The 17,100-nt window shown below is 34.6% G+C and overlaps 1 protein-coding gene across 2 annotated transcripts; it reads right to left on the bottom strand.

The window, feature by feature from the left end:
• Positions 1-8,245: 8,245 nt before the first annotated feature.
• Positions 8,246-16,377, bottom strand: LOC144974429 (kelch-like protein 36). Of its 2 annotated transcripts, none has more exons than XM_078917293.1 (7): positions 16,185-16,377; positions 14,245-14,358; positions 12,978-13,055; positions 12,331-12,525; positions 11,676-11,944; positions 10,681-10,874; positions 8,246-9,914 (listed from the first exon to the last, which is right to left on the bottom strand). In XM_078917293.1, the coding sequence occupies exons 2-7, from the start codon at positions 14,350-14,352 to the stop codon at positions 8,998-9,000; spliced, it is 1,761 nt and encodes a 586-aa protein (XP_078773419.1). In that variant the 5' UTR covers positions 14,353-14,358; positions 16,185-16,377; the 3' UTR covers positions 8,246-8,997. The 2 variants fall into 2 exon arrangements, with proteins under 2 accessions (XP_078773419.1, XP_078773420.1); XM_078917294.1 differs by having other exon boundaries at positions 16,338-16,347.
• Between the last annotated feature and the right edge of the window lie 723 nt (positions 16,378-17,100).

Here is a 17,100-nt window from a genome sequence, read left to right as displayed (position 1 = left end):
TGCGACAGCAGTCTTATAAGGCTTATGAGAACTTAAATTTTTTTACATCCATCTCTGATAAGACAAAAGCATTCTCGTACAGCATACTCTCAGGATGCATAGAACTGAGTGGTGGATGGCGTAGATTATAGAGCATCCCTCTCATGGGTCGCGAGTTCTCTTTTGTCTTCTGGCACTTTTCTACTCACTTCATTTCTTGCTATTATGGTTAGAGACAAGGGTCTGAACCCAGGAACCTCATGTTAAGTGAGGTCAACAACCGGAAAGAAGATTGTGTATCAATGCTATGCACTGAGTTAAAATGCTCACAACATCTGCCAGTCAGATATAACGTACCATATGCAAAACGGGTTTCTATTTTTACGAAACCTGCCGAAACCGACCAGAGTTATGGGAAGTGAACCATGGACTTAGGGAAGTGGACATCGGTGAGGAGTGAACCTGGGACTATGGGAGGAGGATATCAGAGGGAAATTAACCTGGAACTATGGGAGATGGATACCAGTAAGAATTGAAGTCAGACAATGTGAGGTAGGCACTAGAGGAGAATGAACCTGAAATTATAGGTGGGCACCAATGGGGAATGAACCTGGGCCTATGAGAGGTAGATACCAGTGAACTGTGAAGCCGTGAATATGGGAGGTGGACACCAGATTTACAAGGAAAAAAAGTATCATCTCCCAAAACAATAACTATGCATCCGACTGTTTCCCTCCCAGCCAAGACTCCGGCCAGGACAAAACCAAGTCATCTCATTCCAAGACAAAGACAGGAAGCATGATGGAAAACAGATATAAGGGGATAGAAAACATGGTATGTACCTCCCTGCCCACTATGGAAGGTCAGGAACCCCACCCAGAAAGGGGAATGGTACAAATTGGGAATTGGTGTAGATTCCAAGAGCAAACCATCAATGTACTTAGTTTGAGATCACCTAAAAGTCTCATCCAGACGCGAGCACACAACAGGTCCCCACTAAGAGGAATACATTCAAATCCTTACATTATAAATTCAAAACAACAAATATAATAATAATAATACATAACAGAGAGATGATTTACAAGGACTGTCTCCCTCTCAGCCAGGATAGGACAAAACCAAGTAATCTCATTCCAAGACAAAGACAGAAAGCAAGTTGGAAAACAGATACAGGGGGATAGAAGACACACTAAGTACCTCCCTGCCCACCATGGGAGGTCAGGAACCCCACCCACAGAATTTGATAGCATAAACTAATCATGAACACTTTTTTTTGCAAAAGATAAAATAAAAGTGTTTAAAAAAGGAGTATAATTATGATCTGATAAATTACAAATACTAATATAATGATCCACAAACATTTGGTTGAATATTCAATATTCCATAACACCACCATTAACACGGTTGATTTTCAGAGGCTTTTATTTTCATTAAAATAATGATTGGTCAAGTTTACATATATAAAATAATCTCATAATTTGGTGAGAAATAAGAGAACACTGTTTAAAAAATAAAAAAAAAATAAAATGTATATATAATGGAGACAGTTATTAAATTTTATAAATGCCTGCTTTTTGGACCTTAGTTAATACAAAAATATATAAAAATAAATAAGAAAATGAAAAATTATTTATTTTCACAAAATAACTTATATGAAGAAATGTTCATTCATAATGTCTCCACATTAAGTGAATTTTTAAGTGAGAATTGCAGGAAGGAAAAATAGAGGACATTTTGTCATATAACCTGACTGGAAACGATCCAAATCCATACTTTTCTTCTTGATATTTGAAATTAGGGATAAATAGGGATAAAAAGTAGTCATTCATAACAAATAATATCTTGAGAGTTTGAGCCTTTTCTAAGTTAGCATAATTTTTTTTTTCAATTTGCAACATAATTTGATTTATCAGTATCAGTTTAATGTTTCTTATTTTATTAATTGTGTTAAGTTTTTGTTTTGTTTGTTTTTAAGGGTTTTACGGCGCTTGCAACACATTAAGGTCATATCAGCGCCAGTAAAAAGGAAGATAGTAAAAAGGATAGTAAAAAGTTAAAGAATTACAATCAAACCATCCAAGAATACGGCAGACAAAGGGGAATTGGTTCGAATAGGGATCAGATGTAGATTCCAAGAGCACACCACCAATGTACTTAGTTTGAGATAACCTATAAGTCTCATCCGGACACAAGCACAAAATCCAACAAAGAGGAATACCCTCAAATGCTTACATTATACATTGAAAATAACAAATATAATAATACATTAATACATAACAGAGAGATGATTTACAAGGAAAAAAATATCATCTCTCAAAACAATGACTATGCATTTAACTGTTTCCCTCCCAGCTAGGACTCCGGCTAGGGCCAGGACAAAACCAAGTAATCTCATTCCAAGACAAAGACAGAAAGCAAGTTGGAAAACAGATATAGGGGGATAGAAGACGCAGTAAGTACCTCCCCGCCCACTATGGGAGGCCAGGACCCCCACCCAGAGTTGTTAAGTTTTTCAGCATGTTTGAAATCGACGACAGTGAGCAATTTGTTATACAAAATGTGCTCTGTACATAAGTACATTAAGTATTACAGTCGTTTTGTGGGAAAAGAGATCATAGTTTTGGATTACATGTAGTAAAGAAAGAAAGCAATTGAACAAGTCAGCACCACTGGGTTTGTTGGTATTTTTTTCTTGCAAATCCTAAATATCTAGAAAATATGCACAAGATAGTTTCGAACAACAGCGTATGTCCACTAAATTTAAAACTAAGTCAAATTCTTTTAAGATTTAAAATTTCGTAATTCAAAGCTTTAAAGTAAAACCTTTTCAAATGCCATTGTTGTTTTGGCATATGTAAAACATCATAATACTAATACTATTTCATTTGTAAAACATCATAATACTATTTCATTCTTAGTTTATAAAATTATAAAATATGCCATAACTCTCTCAAGTAGGCACCATAAAAGATTGGTGAGAATTTCCACTTTAGTGTGGATAGTTGAAATTGACAATGCAGGTGTCTTTTTTTTTTTTTTTTGAGGGTTTTACGGCGCTTGCAACACATTAAGGTCATATCAGCGCCAGTAAAAAGGAAGAAATGAGATAGTAAAAAGTTATAGAATCCAATTAAAGCACCCAAGAAAAAGTAAGACAAAGGGGAATTTGTTCAAATAGGAAACAGATGTAGATTCCAAGAGCACACCATCAAAGTACTTAGGTTGAGATCACCTAAAAGTCTCATCCAGACACAAGCACAGGTCCCCACTAAGAGGAATACACTCAAATGTTAACAAATCAAATATAATATGTAAATAAAACATAATACAGTACATAACATAGAGATGATTTACAAGGAAAAAATATCATCTCCCAAAGCAATAACTATACATTCGACTGTTTCCCTCTCAACCAAGGACTCTGACCAAGGTTAGGACAAAACCAAGCAATCTCACTCCAAGACAAAGACAGAAAGCAAGTTGGAAAACAGATATAAGGGGATAGAAGACACAGTATGTACCTCCCTGCCCGCTATGGGAGGTCAGGATCCCCACCCAGACAATGCAGGTGTCTTTTTGACTCAGATCCCTCTCCTTCTTCATGATTAAAAACATTAATTTAAACATTATACTTTCTTACTTCTATTGAATGAGTGAGGAGGCGTACACATTTAGATCGAAAAAAAAAAACAATGTTTTTTTTTTTTTTCTTTACTTAAACGTTTAAGTCATGAATGAAATCTGGGAAATTTAAAACTAGTCTAATGACTTTGAAGTTCTACCTGATTCACAAACAATACTAAAATATGCAAATTTCTGGATTCCATTTTCGCGGGAAACCTCTATATCGTGGGGAATTCCCATCTGTGGTAAATTGGATGATAGCAACTCAAATTACATTGTGTACATGACAGAAATAAATGCAATTATCTTTCACAACCATGACTAAAAGCATAATGTATTATAGTTTAAAAATGGAAATGTAAAAATTTGATTATTTCAGAGAATGACGACAAAATATTTAAAAAATATAATTGGATTTATTTATTCCAAAACCAGAATACAATCCATTTTCAAAAAGATGATCAAACAGATGTGAAAAGCATTTTTCCTGATATAATTATAATATATAGGTATTTGTTTTGTTTATAAGGGTTTTACAGCGCTAGCAACACGTTTATGTCATATCAGCGCCAGTAAAAAGGAAGAAAACTGGATGGTTAAAACATTCTAGATGTACAGTTAAAAGGACGAGGAAAAAGTAAGCAGAGGGGAATGGCTCAAATAGAGAACAGATGCAGATTCGAAGAGCACACTATAGTGTACTTAGTTCGAGATCACCTGAAAGTTTCACTCAGACACCAGCATAAGATCCCACCAAGAGGAATACACTCAAATGATTACAAATCATATGTTAAAAATAAAAAATAACTACACAACAGAGAGATGACTTACAAGGAAAACATATCATCTCCCAAAACTATAAATATGCATTTGACTGTTTCCCTCCCAGCCAAGGACTCCAGGCTGAGTCAGAACAAAACTAAGTAATCTCATTCCAAGACAAGGTCAGAAAGAAATTGGAAAACAGATATAGGGGGATAGAAGACACAGCAAGTACCTCCCTGCCCACTATGGGAGGTCGGGAACCCACCACAATATATAGATACAATTGAATTGTTAATGATTTGCCTAAAATTGAACTGGACCTTGTGAGCTTTTTCATTAAAAAAAAAATATAGGAAGAGTAAATATATTATAATTTTCTTTAAAAATTGTATAAAAGTAAAAACAAAAATATGAATTTAACCCAATGACAACAATCAATGCATGTATCACAAAAAGAATGTTAAAATAAAATCAATGTAACACAGTGAGATTTTCTTTCAGTGAGATTAATTCAAAATATAAAAATAATTTCAAAATCACAAGAGGTAAGAAAAATAAATAATTCAAAATATAAAAATAATTTCAAGATCACAAGAGCTAAGCAAAATAAATAAATAATGCAAATATAAACTTTCTCTTTTAAAAAGAAAAAAAGAATTTAAAGTGGAATAGCCTGAATTTTGGAGTGGAACTAAACACTACGTTTTGCTTAATTAGGATATCATAGACAGACCAGTGAAGCTAGTTTGCCTGAAAGAAGTGTTTATCTAAACTTTTTACAATCCGGAACTAGTCTTTTGAGTGCTGAGGACTAATACTTTGGTATTCCACAGCATTTAAAGTTAACATTTGATAATGCCGACAAAAGAGTCAGGCGATGATTATCATAATTGTTAAAAATAGCACTGCTGGCATATGCCGGTGAACTTTCACCCATGTGTGTAACCTAAAATATTAGGCCTAGATGGTGAGCAATCCTTTGAATTTTTGACTCCCAATTTCTGAAACTCCCTTTCTCTAAATAATCAGATGTCTGACGCTTTTCAAATATTTAAGTCTGCACTCAAATTTCCATTACTTTATAGATTCTAGATGATAATTTTATCACGATTCATGTCTATGTTGAATCATGTTCTAATAGCTGCTGTAAGGTCTTTGAGCCTATCATTGTGGGTAGAATGCATAGCATGGCTGCTATTTATTATCATTATTATGTTAAATTTAAATTTAAATTGAGCTTATATCCAATATCCACTAAATGTGCTCAAAGCGCTTTACAAGGGGTCCCTGGTCAACAGCAACATTAAACATGTAGGACGGAACATAACGCCTATTGGCGATATTACAATTTTTCGGCCAAAGACAGCGCTGTTAACAGCCAGGTACTCATTTTACATCTGAGTACGGTGAGAGAAAGTGAGTAAAGAGCCTTTTCCAAGGACTCAACTATGCGCTGAGTGCGAGGCTCGAACCCAGGACCTTCCGATCCGAAAGCGAGTGTCATACCACTAGACCACAAAGCCGTTGATAGAGCAGTTCCTCTTTTAATAATCAAAATATAATTTAAAGAAAGAATTTCATTTCGCCCCTTACTCCACAAAAAATTTACATATGAAATTAACAATAAAAATCTAATATATTTAAATAGTCTTTCTACACATGTGACTGTATCAAAATAAACATCCAACTGCATTCTTTGTGACCTTGGAATATCAACATTGCAATAGGACTCCATGAAGAAAAGTAATATAGATAGCAATGTTAATAAAATCTGGAAAAAGTATTAAAATCACGCTGAGCACAAATGAGAGTTAAATATGATATATTCTTGGTGTCATCAAAGCTGAAAGCACAACACTTATGAAAGCGGCAAAAGAAATTTTAATCAACAGATGCAACAAGAGCTATAATAGTGCTCTAGGTATAATAACAATAATAATAATTAAAATAATAATAATAATAATAACAATATGAATATAAGACCTATCTGCAAATTGCTTGGAACTTCTTTTTGGGGCATTTATACAAGTTATCAGTGGATCTTAGTCTCTGTTCATATACACTCATGATGCCAGCCAAGTAAGCATAACAATTGATATAGGAGAACAATGTCTGAATGGTAATCTGGAGGTCTGAGATTCCATCCCTGCGAGAAAGACTAATCTTTTCCTGTATTTTTCTTGCCACTTTGTCTGCCACTATTTCATACACACCTCTTCAGATTTTTTTTCTACCTTGCATGAGTACCTGTTCCCCATTTTTTCAGCTTCATCGAAAATTAATGGGAGTATAGATATTAAAATAGCGTACTCAATAAACAAGATCATAATTTTCGTATACAGCAAAATAAAAACATGCTCATATTTTAGCAAAAACCTGCATGACATATAGATTAATTAACATAAGAATGGATTTTTAAAATATTAGCATCAATAAAAGGAGCATTCAACAATATCTAAAGGATATAAGAAAAGAATAATCATTTGGAAGCACCAAACATAACAACAATAACTCTAACCTGTTGAGCTTCGTCAAGAATTAAATTGGAATGTTCATTTTCTAAACATTGTAATTGAAAAAGAGAAGAAATGGTTTTCGTGTTTAATATTATAATGTATGGACAATTTTGAAACAATGAAAGTCATTGCTTGTTTTGATTGTCTTGAGAATTAAATCTTTTGCCACAATCTAGGAGCAAGCATTATATCAAGTTCAGGGTCAAATAGGCATGTTGACTTTTAAATACCCTTTTATAGATTATCTTTAATAAATATAAATTAAAATTATAAAAATTATGGTATAAAACAATGTCACTGTAATAGGAATTTATAAATACACACTCATTTAGAGGCTTTGGGAGTTTAATGAGCATTTGCTACAATCTCGGGCGACACAACATATCAAATTAATGACAAATAGCCTTGTTGACTCAATATACCCTGTTATGGTTTATTTTTTAAAGAATAAAACGAAAATCATTCAAAATTGAAATCATTGCATAATATGTTATTGTAATAAGAATCTAAAAACATAAACTCATTTTATCCATACTTATAGTTTTAGATTAGGGATTAGGAAAAATAGATAATAGACATGAGAAATAAAAGCATCAAAATTCCCTGTATATATTGTGACTAACAATAGAATTCAACAGTCATGACGTCACTTCCCTTGTAATGACGCATACATAGCAACTAGTTCTAAACTATCGGAACAATGGCGGATGCCATTATCTCCATCACCACCCTTATGAAATACTTCTCCGACGAGCATAAAAGTGTATCCAGAGGAGAAAAACATTATAAATTAAATCTGATCATGTTTTGACTTTTATACATTCTGATCACATGACATGTGAAAAAGTTCTAGCCGGCTTGAAGAATAAAAAGTACCGATTTTCTTTGTTTAGAACCTAGCTGCTGGTTACTGGGCAGATGTGACATCAGACTATTAAATCCTATTAGAAGTGTCTTTTTGATGACACATTGAGTAAACTGTGATAGTCAAAACATCATGCCACTTGGCTACTTTTTATTGCAATAGCTCCTTACAATAAGCCTAATGTCCCGCCCAACATGTTCAGTGTTGCTAATGGCTTTGGAACCCTTGTAAAGTGCAATTGGATATTGCACAATAAAAAAGATCAAATTTCTTTTATTCTTTTTTTCATAGAAATACTAAGAAAATAAAAGAATCGTATTTCCTCATCCAACAGAAACAACTGATTTTTCAAATAAAAATAATAAAGTGACAGAGGCTGTTTTCCCCGTGATTCCAACATATTACAAGACCATAACAATCCATAAATGCCCCGATTGGACACGACATTGCCTGATATCCACTGACAGGTAGTTAACAGAGAAGGTTAACGGACAATTTGGGAGTTCTATCCACTGATAAACTTCTTTTGCTAGTTCCATATTAACTAGTGCTGATTCTACGCAATGTGGTAAACAGGTGTCCCTGATTGGTCGGTAATAAAGTTCTCATTGGGAGGGGAAAAAAACGGTTAAGAGTACGAGATGACGATGGTCGAGTATCGAGCATCAATATCAGCTGCCGATTATTGTAAAAAAGATGTCGTTAAACAGGGGTTTTACTCAAATGTATGTCGCTATTTTGGGGTTTTTATTACTAATAACAAATAGCAAAAAAAATCTGAACCAGAGGTCAATGTCACTGTACAGGGGTTGTCGTTATTCAGGGGTGTCATTATCCAGAGGTTGCACTGTGTTTTCCACCAGATCTTACATACCCAGCTATCCACAATCATTGCTGAGTGGACAAGGGGATCAGAAAAATATCTCAAACAAACTTGAGCACCTGAGATCAATCTCAGTCCCTTTGCATGTGAAGCGAGTGCTCTACCAACTGAGCTATCACATTTTTATTTAACCATGGTTATATCATCAACGTGATCTAAGTTATAATAAAGAAATTTTTTAGCATCTTTCTTTTTTGCATAATAGGAGGAAAATAACATGGTTCAAGCAGTATAAGGTAAACCAATTGGTAAGGTAGGGTAGGCCCCAACCAAATAATATGGTACATTCATTACTTTGTAAACAAAGTATTAGGGAAACCACTACCAAATAGAATGGTACCAGCAGTACATGGTAAACAAAATTTCTAGGTAGGGTAAGCCACTACCAAGCATGCAATTTTCTGAATGGACATGCCTACATAATCTCCACATTCCATTCTGTCTTCTTCTGCGTGATAAGTATGGAGTTGACCAGATCCAAAAAGGAAAAAACGACTGCCCCAAAGCCCAATGTGTTTCTGAATCCGACCGAAACTTTCTGGTATAGATGAAATCTCTGTCCATTGATTTGTCTTAATGTTGTACATTTCACAAGCGTGAAGATCGGTGAAAGTGGCCGTATACCCCCCAAATATGTAGAGATGATCGTTAAAAACCCTCATGGAGTGACTCTGTCTCTGGTACAGCATATCAGCTTTGTACTCCCACTTGTCTTCGTGTAGATTTAATCGACACAACCCTTGCGTCGGCACACTGTCCAATGGATCGTCACTAATTCCGCCGCTGACAAACAAACAATCATCATAAAAACTACAAGCATGGCTGTGAATGCCAGTTGGAAATGGTGGCAACTCTTGCCATTTATTCTCAGAAACATCACAAACTTCTACACTGCTTAGAATATTATCCTCATCACCTCTTTCCCCAATAAAGTGGTTAATCCCACCAACCACAAAGAGGTGTTTTTCTGATGAACACATACAGTGGCAAGACCGTGCCTGCCTTAAACTCGCCAGCTGGGTCCAGTCTCTGTATCTCGGATCAAACCTGAAGACCGTATCACTGCTGCACATGTCCTGATTGTATCCCCCAGACCTGTACAAGAAGTTTCCATGATTCGTAATGGAAGACGATTCAAATTGCATTTCAGTTCCTGTAAAAGCGAGCTCTTCATGGCAGCGACCACCTGTGTTGATGTTGTGGTATATTATGGTCGAATAATCAAAATTCAAATCAAACATCAAAACATTTGGCTGTGAACCCCTTTGTAAAAACCTTTCACCTGAAAAAAGAAAAGGAAAATTAAGAGTTACAAATGATGACATACAAAAAAATGTGTGTCATTTAAATACAAAATCACCAAGAAAAGAAAGTTTTATCTTAATTTTCCTTATACGTATGTACTTTATATAAGTATAATAATGGTGGCGACACCCGATGCAGCCAAACATTGTATCATCAAGCCAAATTGATGTTTTACAAAATATAATAATGTACATATTGATCATACGGATAAGTGATATTCCATAACAATAGAAGCCATTAAGAGAGAGCAAACTTTCTGTTTCTTACTTATCCCTGATAAAAAATCATATTATTTCCATAGGTTTAATTTCAATGAATCAACTCAGTTGAAATTGAACAGCAAACTTATGTGAGAACAATGAGATGATTGTAAAAATAATTTCAAATATTTCTTAAATTTATATTTAAATGATAATCTAACCACTGTACAATCCCTACCAAGAGAGGATAAAAATTTTAAAAAGAATAATATTCCAATACAACGAATTGAGCAACAATTTTAAATAACAACACTCCCAAATATAACAATAGAAATAAAACAATTATATTATACTATACCTTTATTTTTTTTCTTTATATCTTATTGGCTGAGGAACAGCCCCCCCCCCCCCCCCAAAAAAAAATAAAATAAAAAATAAATAAATAAATAAACAAAAAGACAAACTAAAACAAAAAAAACTAAACAAAGTAAAAAACAAAAAAACAAAACAAAACAAAAAAAATGAAAAGCCTCCAACCCAAACCTTTAAACAGGCTTTGTTTAGCCAAGTTGTTGTGATAATACTTGGCCTCCTCCACTACATCTTGGATTTCAGGATATCGAAGTACTGATGGGGGAATTCTCTCCAATGCATCCAGCTCCATCAGAGGAAATCGAATCAACCTTAAGAGAGGCAGGAAATAGTCCTGGCGCCGTTCACTCTCAGCAGATACCCATCTTTGAAGATAAATGAATATTTTGATATAATAATAATAATAATAATAATAATAATAATAATAATAGATCTTTATTGTCCATAAATATGGCAATTTGTCATGTAGTTACACTTGTTATAACGTTATATGATAACTATAACATTGAACAGATATTTCACTCCTACTTATTTTCTCTCTCTCTCGCTCTCTTACTTTCTTTCTTTCATGCGTGCGATATAGCAACTATTGGCATACAAGAGATTAAAAAACAAAACATTGAGAATCAATGGATAAGAAGTTAATGAAGACAAGGCTGACAATTCTACATAAACCAGCTTTGTCTGATACTGTTGCTGTACGGCTATGTGGTCTAGTGGTATGACACTCGCTTTCGGATCGGAAGGTCCTGGGTTTGAGCCTCACTCGACGCATAGTTGAGCCCTTGGAAAAGACTCTTTACTCAGATTCTCTCACCGTACTCAGGTGTAAAATGAGTAACTGGCCGTTAACAGCATTGTCTTTGTCCGAAAAATTGTAATATCGCCTAAAAGGCGGCATGTCTCGTCCTACATGTTAAATGTTGCTGTTGACCAGGGACCCCTTGTAAAGCTCTTTGAGCACATTTAGTGGATATTGCGCTCTATAAAAGCTCAATTTTTACCATAGACATCTTTTCAAATTTTGTTCCCTTTGAATGCCTTTGTCTCTTCACCTCATTCAACTCCAACATACATACATATTCATATTAGGGATTCATAGCATATCCTCACATTAACAGAAAGCAATAAAAACAAATAATATTGATAAATGAACTACCACTTACTTCAAGATCAAATTTAGAATAAACTCTTCATCTGCTTCAATGAATACGTTGTTATGACCCCTGAGAAACTGAGTCAGCAGTTCTAGATCTAAGTTGGCAAAGAAATCTTTTCCTTCAGACAGCTCTGAAATATTCAGTCCTAGAAATTGGAATATATCCCCAGAGAGGTCACCAATAAAGTACTTGTCCGAAAGGTGCAGGACGGTTTGGTAGTTGTCAACGCCCAGCCGAACTAGGTAATGGGAGCATACGTCTACCAACCAATCAACCTGAAGTAGATGAAACAGAATAAAATTGCAGGTTTTTTTCTTAAAAATAAACAGGCGAGTTTCTAAGAAATTTGGGCAGATTTTTTTCTCTCAAGGACACCCTGTAATGAGTAATGGGCCTTATTAAAATCTGGGAAATTATAGCTAGCATTGTATCAAAATGAAAGCCATAATAAGCAACCACTGGCTTGTTCTATGCAACAGAGTTGTTCAATTTTTGAATAGTTGTATTTGTGTGCATATAGGACCAGGGTACCAGGGCTTATCATTGAATTTTTGGCACAGTATAATATATTTTCAGCCCTTTAAAATTCAATGCAAAAGGCTCATCTATTAGACAGAACACAGCAAGGGCACTAACAGGAATAAATTTAAACATATATTACCTGAAAAAAGCGAGCAACCTCTAAGACATCTTCTATAGAATCGGTTTCAATGGTCACATGACCATGATAGAAGTAATCAAGGATAATGGTAAAACCCATTGGAGAAACGCCCATTATCTCGATAACATCTTGCTCCTTTTCCAACATGTCATGGCTAAACATGGCTGAAAAGTAGTCACTTGCATCAGACAAGACCTGTCCCAAAAAGTAAAAATCATATTACAAAACAAAAAATAATAAGAAGGGTACTCTCTTTTTTAGAATGGGAAACCTGTTACCAACAGTTGAAAATAAAGTCTTAAGACTCAAAAAGTTAAATTCTCAGTTGCAGTTACCTGTTCTTTACACAAATGCTAGTTGGAAAATAAATAGAAACTTGTCCCTTCCTTCACATATCAACAAAACATGATCACTAATGTCTGCACAGGATGTTGATGATAATGACTATGATGCTAATGGCCATGATGTTCAGCTGTTCCTGATATTGCAACATATGAAAACTCATCTTTTTCTTTTTTTTTACCTGTGATTATGACCTCCAATAAACTAAAACAAGGGAATAAAAAACAGGAAAAAGCATTACACTTAAGAGAAAACAATAGACAATCAATTTTATGATGAAATTTCCTTGACAATATTGAAATCACCTCTTTGTGGGCCTTGAAATTTGAATTTTCCACTCTCAATTTGATGTCGCACTGGTGATCATATATTATAGATTTAACCTGAAAACATGAAGTAGAAAATAAATTTTTTAATGCGATATTCCACATTTCATTGAAATATAAATCATAAACACATCTTGACAAATATTAAACATTAACAAAAAAAAAGGTCAATTCACAATTTAATTCACAAATAATTAAATAACCTAAAAGTGCTGCAACAGTCAGTCAATTCATGTTGGCAAGCATGTTCCCTACATTTAACTGGATAACAAATGAATAATCTTTCATATAAACTGAGTTGACTCAATGAAACAGCCCTCTGAAAAGCTACACTTGGTCAAGTGAGAAAGAAAATTGACAAAAACATAGGATGTCATTCTTAACAATACTTCAACACTTTACTTTGTTTAACTCTCTCCTCACTGATTTTTTTTTCAGGTTTTTCCCCAAATGCCATAGTTACCCAACACAAAGATTGATTTTTCAAAACTCAAACACAAAATCAAAAAGTACATACAATACCTAATTTTTTCAGCAAGTCACACTTTACAAACTAAAATTAAGTTATAGCTATGACAAAGATTTACAAATCTGATGACAAAAGATGTTCTTTGAATGGTAACAGATGTCATGATCTTCCTACAGTTGGTAATGAGAGTGTTAACTGATAAAGATTTGGATCCAAATAAAAATACTGAAAATAATCTCTTGACTGAAATCTATGTAAAAAACTATAACCTAAACACTCCTAAAGCATAAAATATTCCCACATGCAAAATGGTGTGTAAAATTATCTGGGAAAAAGAAACAACAACTTCAAAACTGGCCATCTAAAGGAAAAATTATCAAGGTAATACAGTGCACATCTCAGTTACAAAAAAATCGACGGGACTGGAGGTCAATGTTCGCTATAAGCGAGAGATTTCATTGAAACCAAGGAGTCACTTTTGATATTAACAAACCATGGCATGGATATTAGCTTGTAAGTACTTTAAATGGGTAAAATTGGTTCCATATGGCTTGCTGTTAATAGTCTTCTTTGGCATAACATAGAAACAACCCCCCCCCCCCCCTCCCACACACACACGCATGAAGAAGGATCTGTAAATATATCATTTAAAAAAAAATCATCAATATATGCACCGACTGTAATTATGGCAAGGGGCTAACACTAGGGTGATCTTGTTCATTTAAAAAAACAACTGAGCTCATACATACATGACAATTAAAATAACATTCCTCTCACCTTCTTGAATTTAGTATTGGTGTACTTGATTTTGTGAGGGGCGATGTTAATGATTTGTATTGAGCTATCATCTCCAGTAGTTTCATCATCTGAGCCTATATTTGCCATGATGAGCTGAAATTCAACAATTCAAAAAAAGTATTAATCATACCCTTTCTACAAATATGGAGGCAAATTCATCTGAATCGATAGGCAGTCAACCAAGTGCACTTTTTACAACAAAACTAAATGCCATGATTTAGCTTTGGATAATTAAAAAATGGTAAATCAAAATTTCATCATGGTATGTAGATTATAACATCTTAACTTTTAAAAATTAACGGAGTGTCTACGTACACGGTAACTTTAGGCAGTTTAGTGAGCAGCAGCAGTGGGAGTCAAATTATGACCCAACTCGCCCATAAGAAAGTTATGACTGGAAATTGCAGTTCGCTTTTGCTAAAAGTTTTAGGGGGGGTTCAATTAAAGATGCATAACTTCGTTATAAAGAGGAATATCGCAGATATTTTGGTATCATTATTTTCGTTACTAACCGGGCACCTAGCCTCAGGATCTACGTACACAGTAACATTTATACACGGTAACCTTGAATCTCGCCTTTAATTAATGGGTTAAATTGTATTGTTTTATTTTTTTTAAATAACACACACGCACACATAAGCTAACCCAACCTTGTGGTTAATACAGGGGTGAGAATAGGGAGAAGGGCGGCGGTCGAATGTTTTTCTATTCTCACCCATGATGAGAATAGAGGCAGCCAAGCTGTATACCGCATCCATGAAATTCGTTCAAGCAAAATCCTTTCTAAAATCTTAGTCTAAATGGCCATTTTTGAAATCCAAATGGCGGTTACTACCGGAAATGCAACTGTTTCAGGTCACAAAGTCCATCAGTAAATCAGTAAATAACAAAGGCAAATAAAGTAGGCTAAATAAAAGTTAGACCATTTTTCAGCTTTTAAACTATCTAACAACAATACAACAAGAGCTTAAGTGAGTAGAAAAGTGCCAGAAGACAATAGAGAATAAAAAAAATTCGCGGCGGTGATGGGGATTTGAACCAGCGACCTTTATTGAATCTGAAAACAAAACACATGACTACCATCTACAAGACTATGGTTAGATCAAAGCTGGAATATGCTAACTGCATATGGTATCCGAAGTTTGAGGGAGACAAAGAATGTTTGGAAAGAGTGCAAAGGAGAGCAACAAAACTTATCACACACCTGAAAGACAAAACCTACTGTGAGAGATTGAAAGAATTAAATCTCCCGACCTTAGATTACAGGAGAAGAAGGGGAGATATGATCCAAACATATAAAATAGTAAAGGGAATAGACAGGGTAGAGGCAGGATTCCTTAAACCAAACAAGAACATTCAGACACGAGGAAACAGCAAGAAACTGAAAAAAGAACGTTTTAAAACAAATGAAAGAAGGAACTTTTTTTCATCTAGAATTGTAAATAACTGGAATAAACTACAAGAAACCACAGTATCAGCAAAAAATTTGAATAAATTCAAAGCAGAGTTGGAGATAAGCAACACCCTAGGAAACAAGTTCAATAATAAAAATTGGTCCAATCATTAATAGATGAGGAGGAGCGAAGGAGACTACACCAAGTCTAAAAGCTCTATACAGAGGTATCCAGGTAGGTATCCAGGTACGAGAACTCCGCCTGCTTATCTGATTTTCACATTTTTTAAAATAATTAGAATCGAGTTGAAAAGCACTTTATAATTATATATCTAGACGTCTAGGTTTCATTGAGCTCAATCCAATTTGAATTTTTATTTACCAAAGTACCCTAGACTATCTACCTACTGAACTGCCTACGGATACTGACTGATAATGATAATAATAATATCATCAGCAGACCTGCAAAATAGTGCGCGTCAACCAAGGCAGTTATATTTCCATTAAAATCAAAACTACTACTTACCGAATTAAGTCAAGTGAAATGGGAGATATCTGGATAATTATGGCTGTATAATGAGGAACACTGGAGTGTATTAGAGTCGAGTGATTCACCAAAAGTTTGGCAAAAGAGAGCAAATGAAAACAACGGAAAAAACAAAAACAAAACTAAACCCACCAAGCAAGAAAGGGGAACGAGGAAACGAAAGTTGGAAGAAGATAACTTTAGAAACTTCAGAACAAAAAGAGCCGACGTTTTTGTCGTCTCCAGGGTTGCCAGTTTGGCATTTTAAATGCCAGATTCCAAAAATCTGGCATTTTTGAAAACCGTTTGGCATTAGAAAAATCATTTGGCATTGGCATTTTCATTTGGCATTTTCTTTTCCTGTATAGATAGTATGCAGATGACGTCACTCAAGCCTTTGTTATTGTTTTTGCCATCCGCGTTTGTGAAATGTTCTCACTAAACTGTATTAACTATAAAAGTTCATGGTTACACAGAGTTTGTGTGTTGGTCCGTTATACTTCCGGATGGCAATGTTGTGAACTCCTTGGCCAAGCGCATTCTATCTATATTATACTTCAAATGACACCTTTTCTTAATTAATTCTAAACGCATAAAAACAAATCTCTTCACATCGGAAAACTTTGCTATTAAAACTCACACCCTGAACTAGCCCTGCCTCCCTCAGATATTCACTCAAATTCAGCCCTCGACAAGTATCCTCGTAAGTTTTCTGTGAATCTCCTGCAAAACTCGTGTATATTTGCGTCATGGTCGCCTGTACTTAGTAGTCAGTAGGTAAAAAATTACCCCAACAGGAAATTTAGTATAATTCAAAAAAAAAAAAAAAAAAAAAAAAAAAAGACAAGAAAACACGAAAGCCACCAGGATATGATAGTAAATTGTCTATCAAAAGTGAGTAGTTTTCTTGGTGGGG

Source organism: Berghia stephanieae, chromosome 6 (genome assembly GCF_034508935.2).
Source record: "Berghia stephanieae isolate SIO BIC M18660-M18661 chromosome 6, UCSD_Bste_1.3, whole genome shotgun sequence".
Classification (NCBI taxonomy): domain Eukaryota; kingdom Metazoa; phylum Mollusca; class Gastropoda; order Nudibranchia; family Aeolidiidae; genus Berghia; species Berghia stephanieae.
The sequence above is the reverse complement of the archived record's forward strand: the minus strand, read 5'-3'. Positions and strand labels throughout refer to the sequence as shown.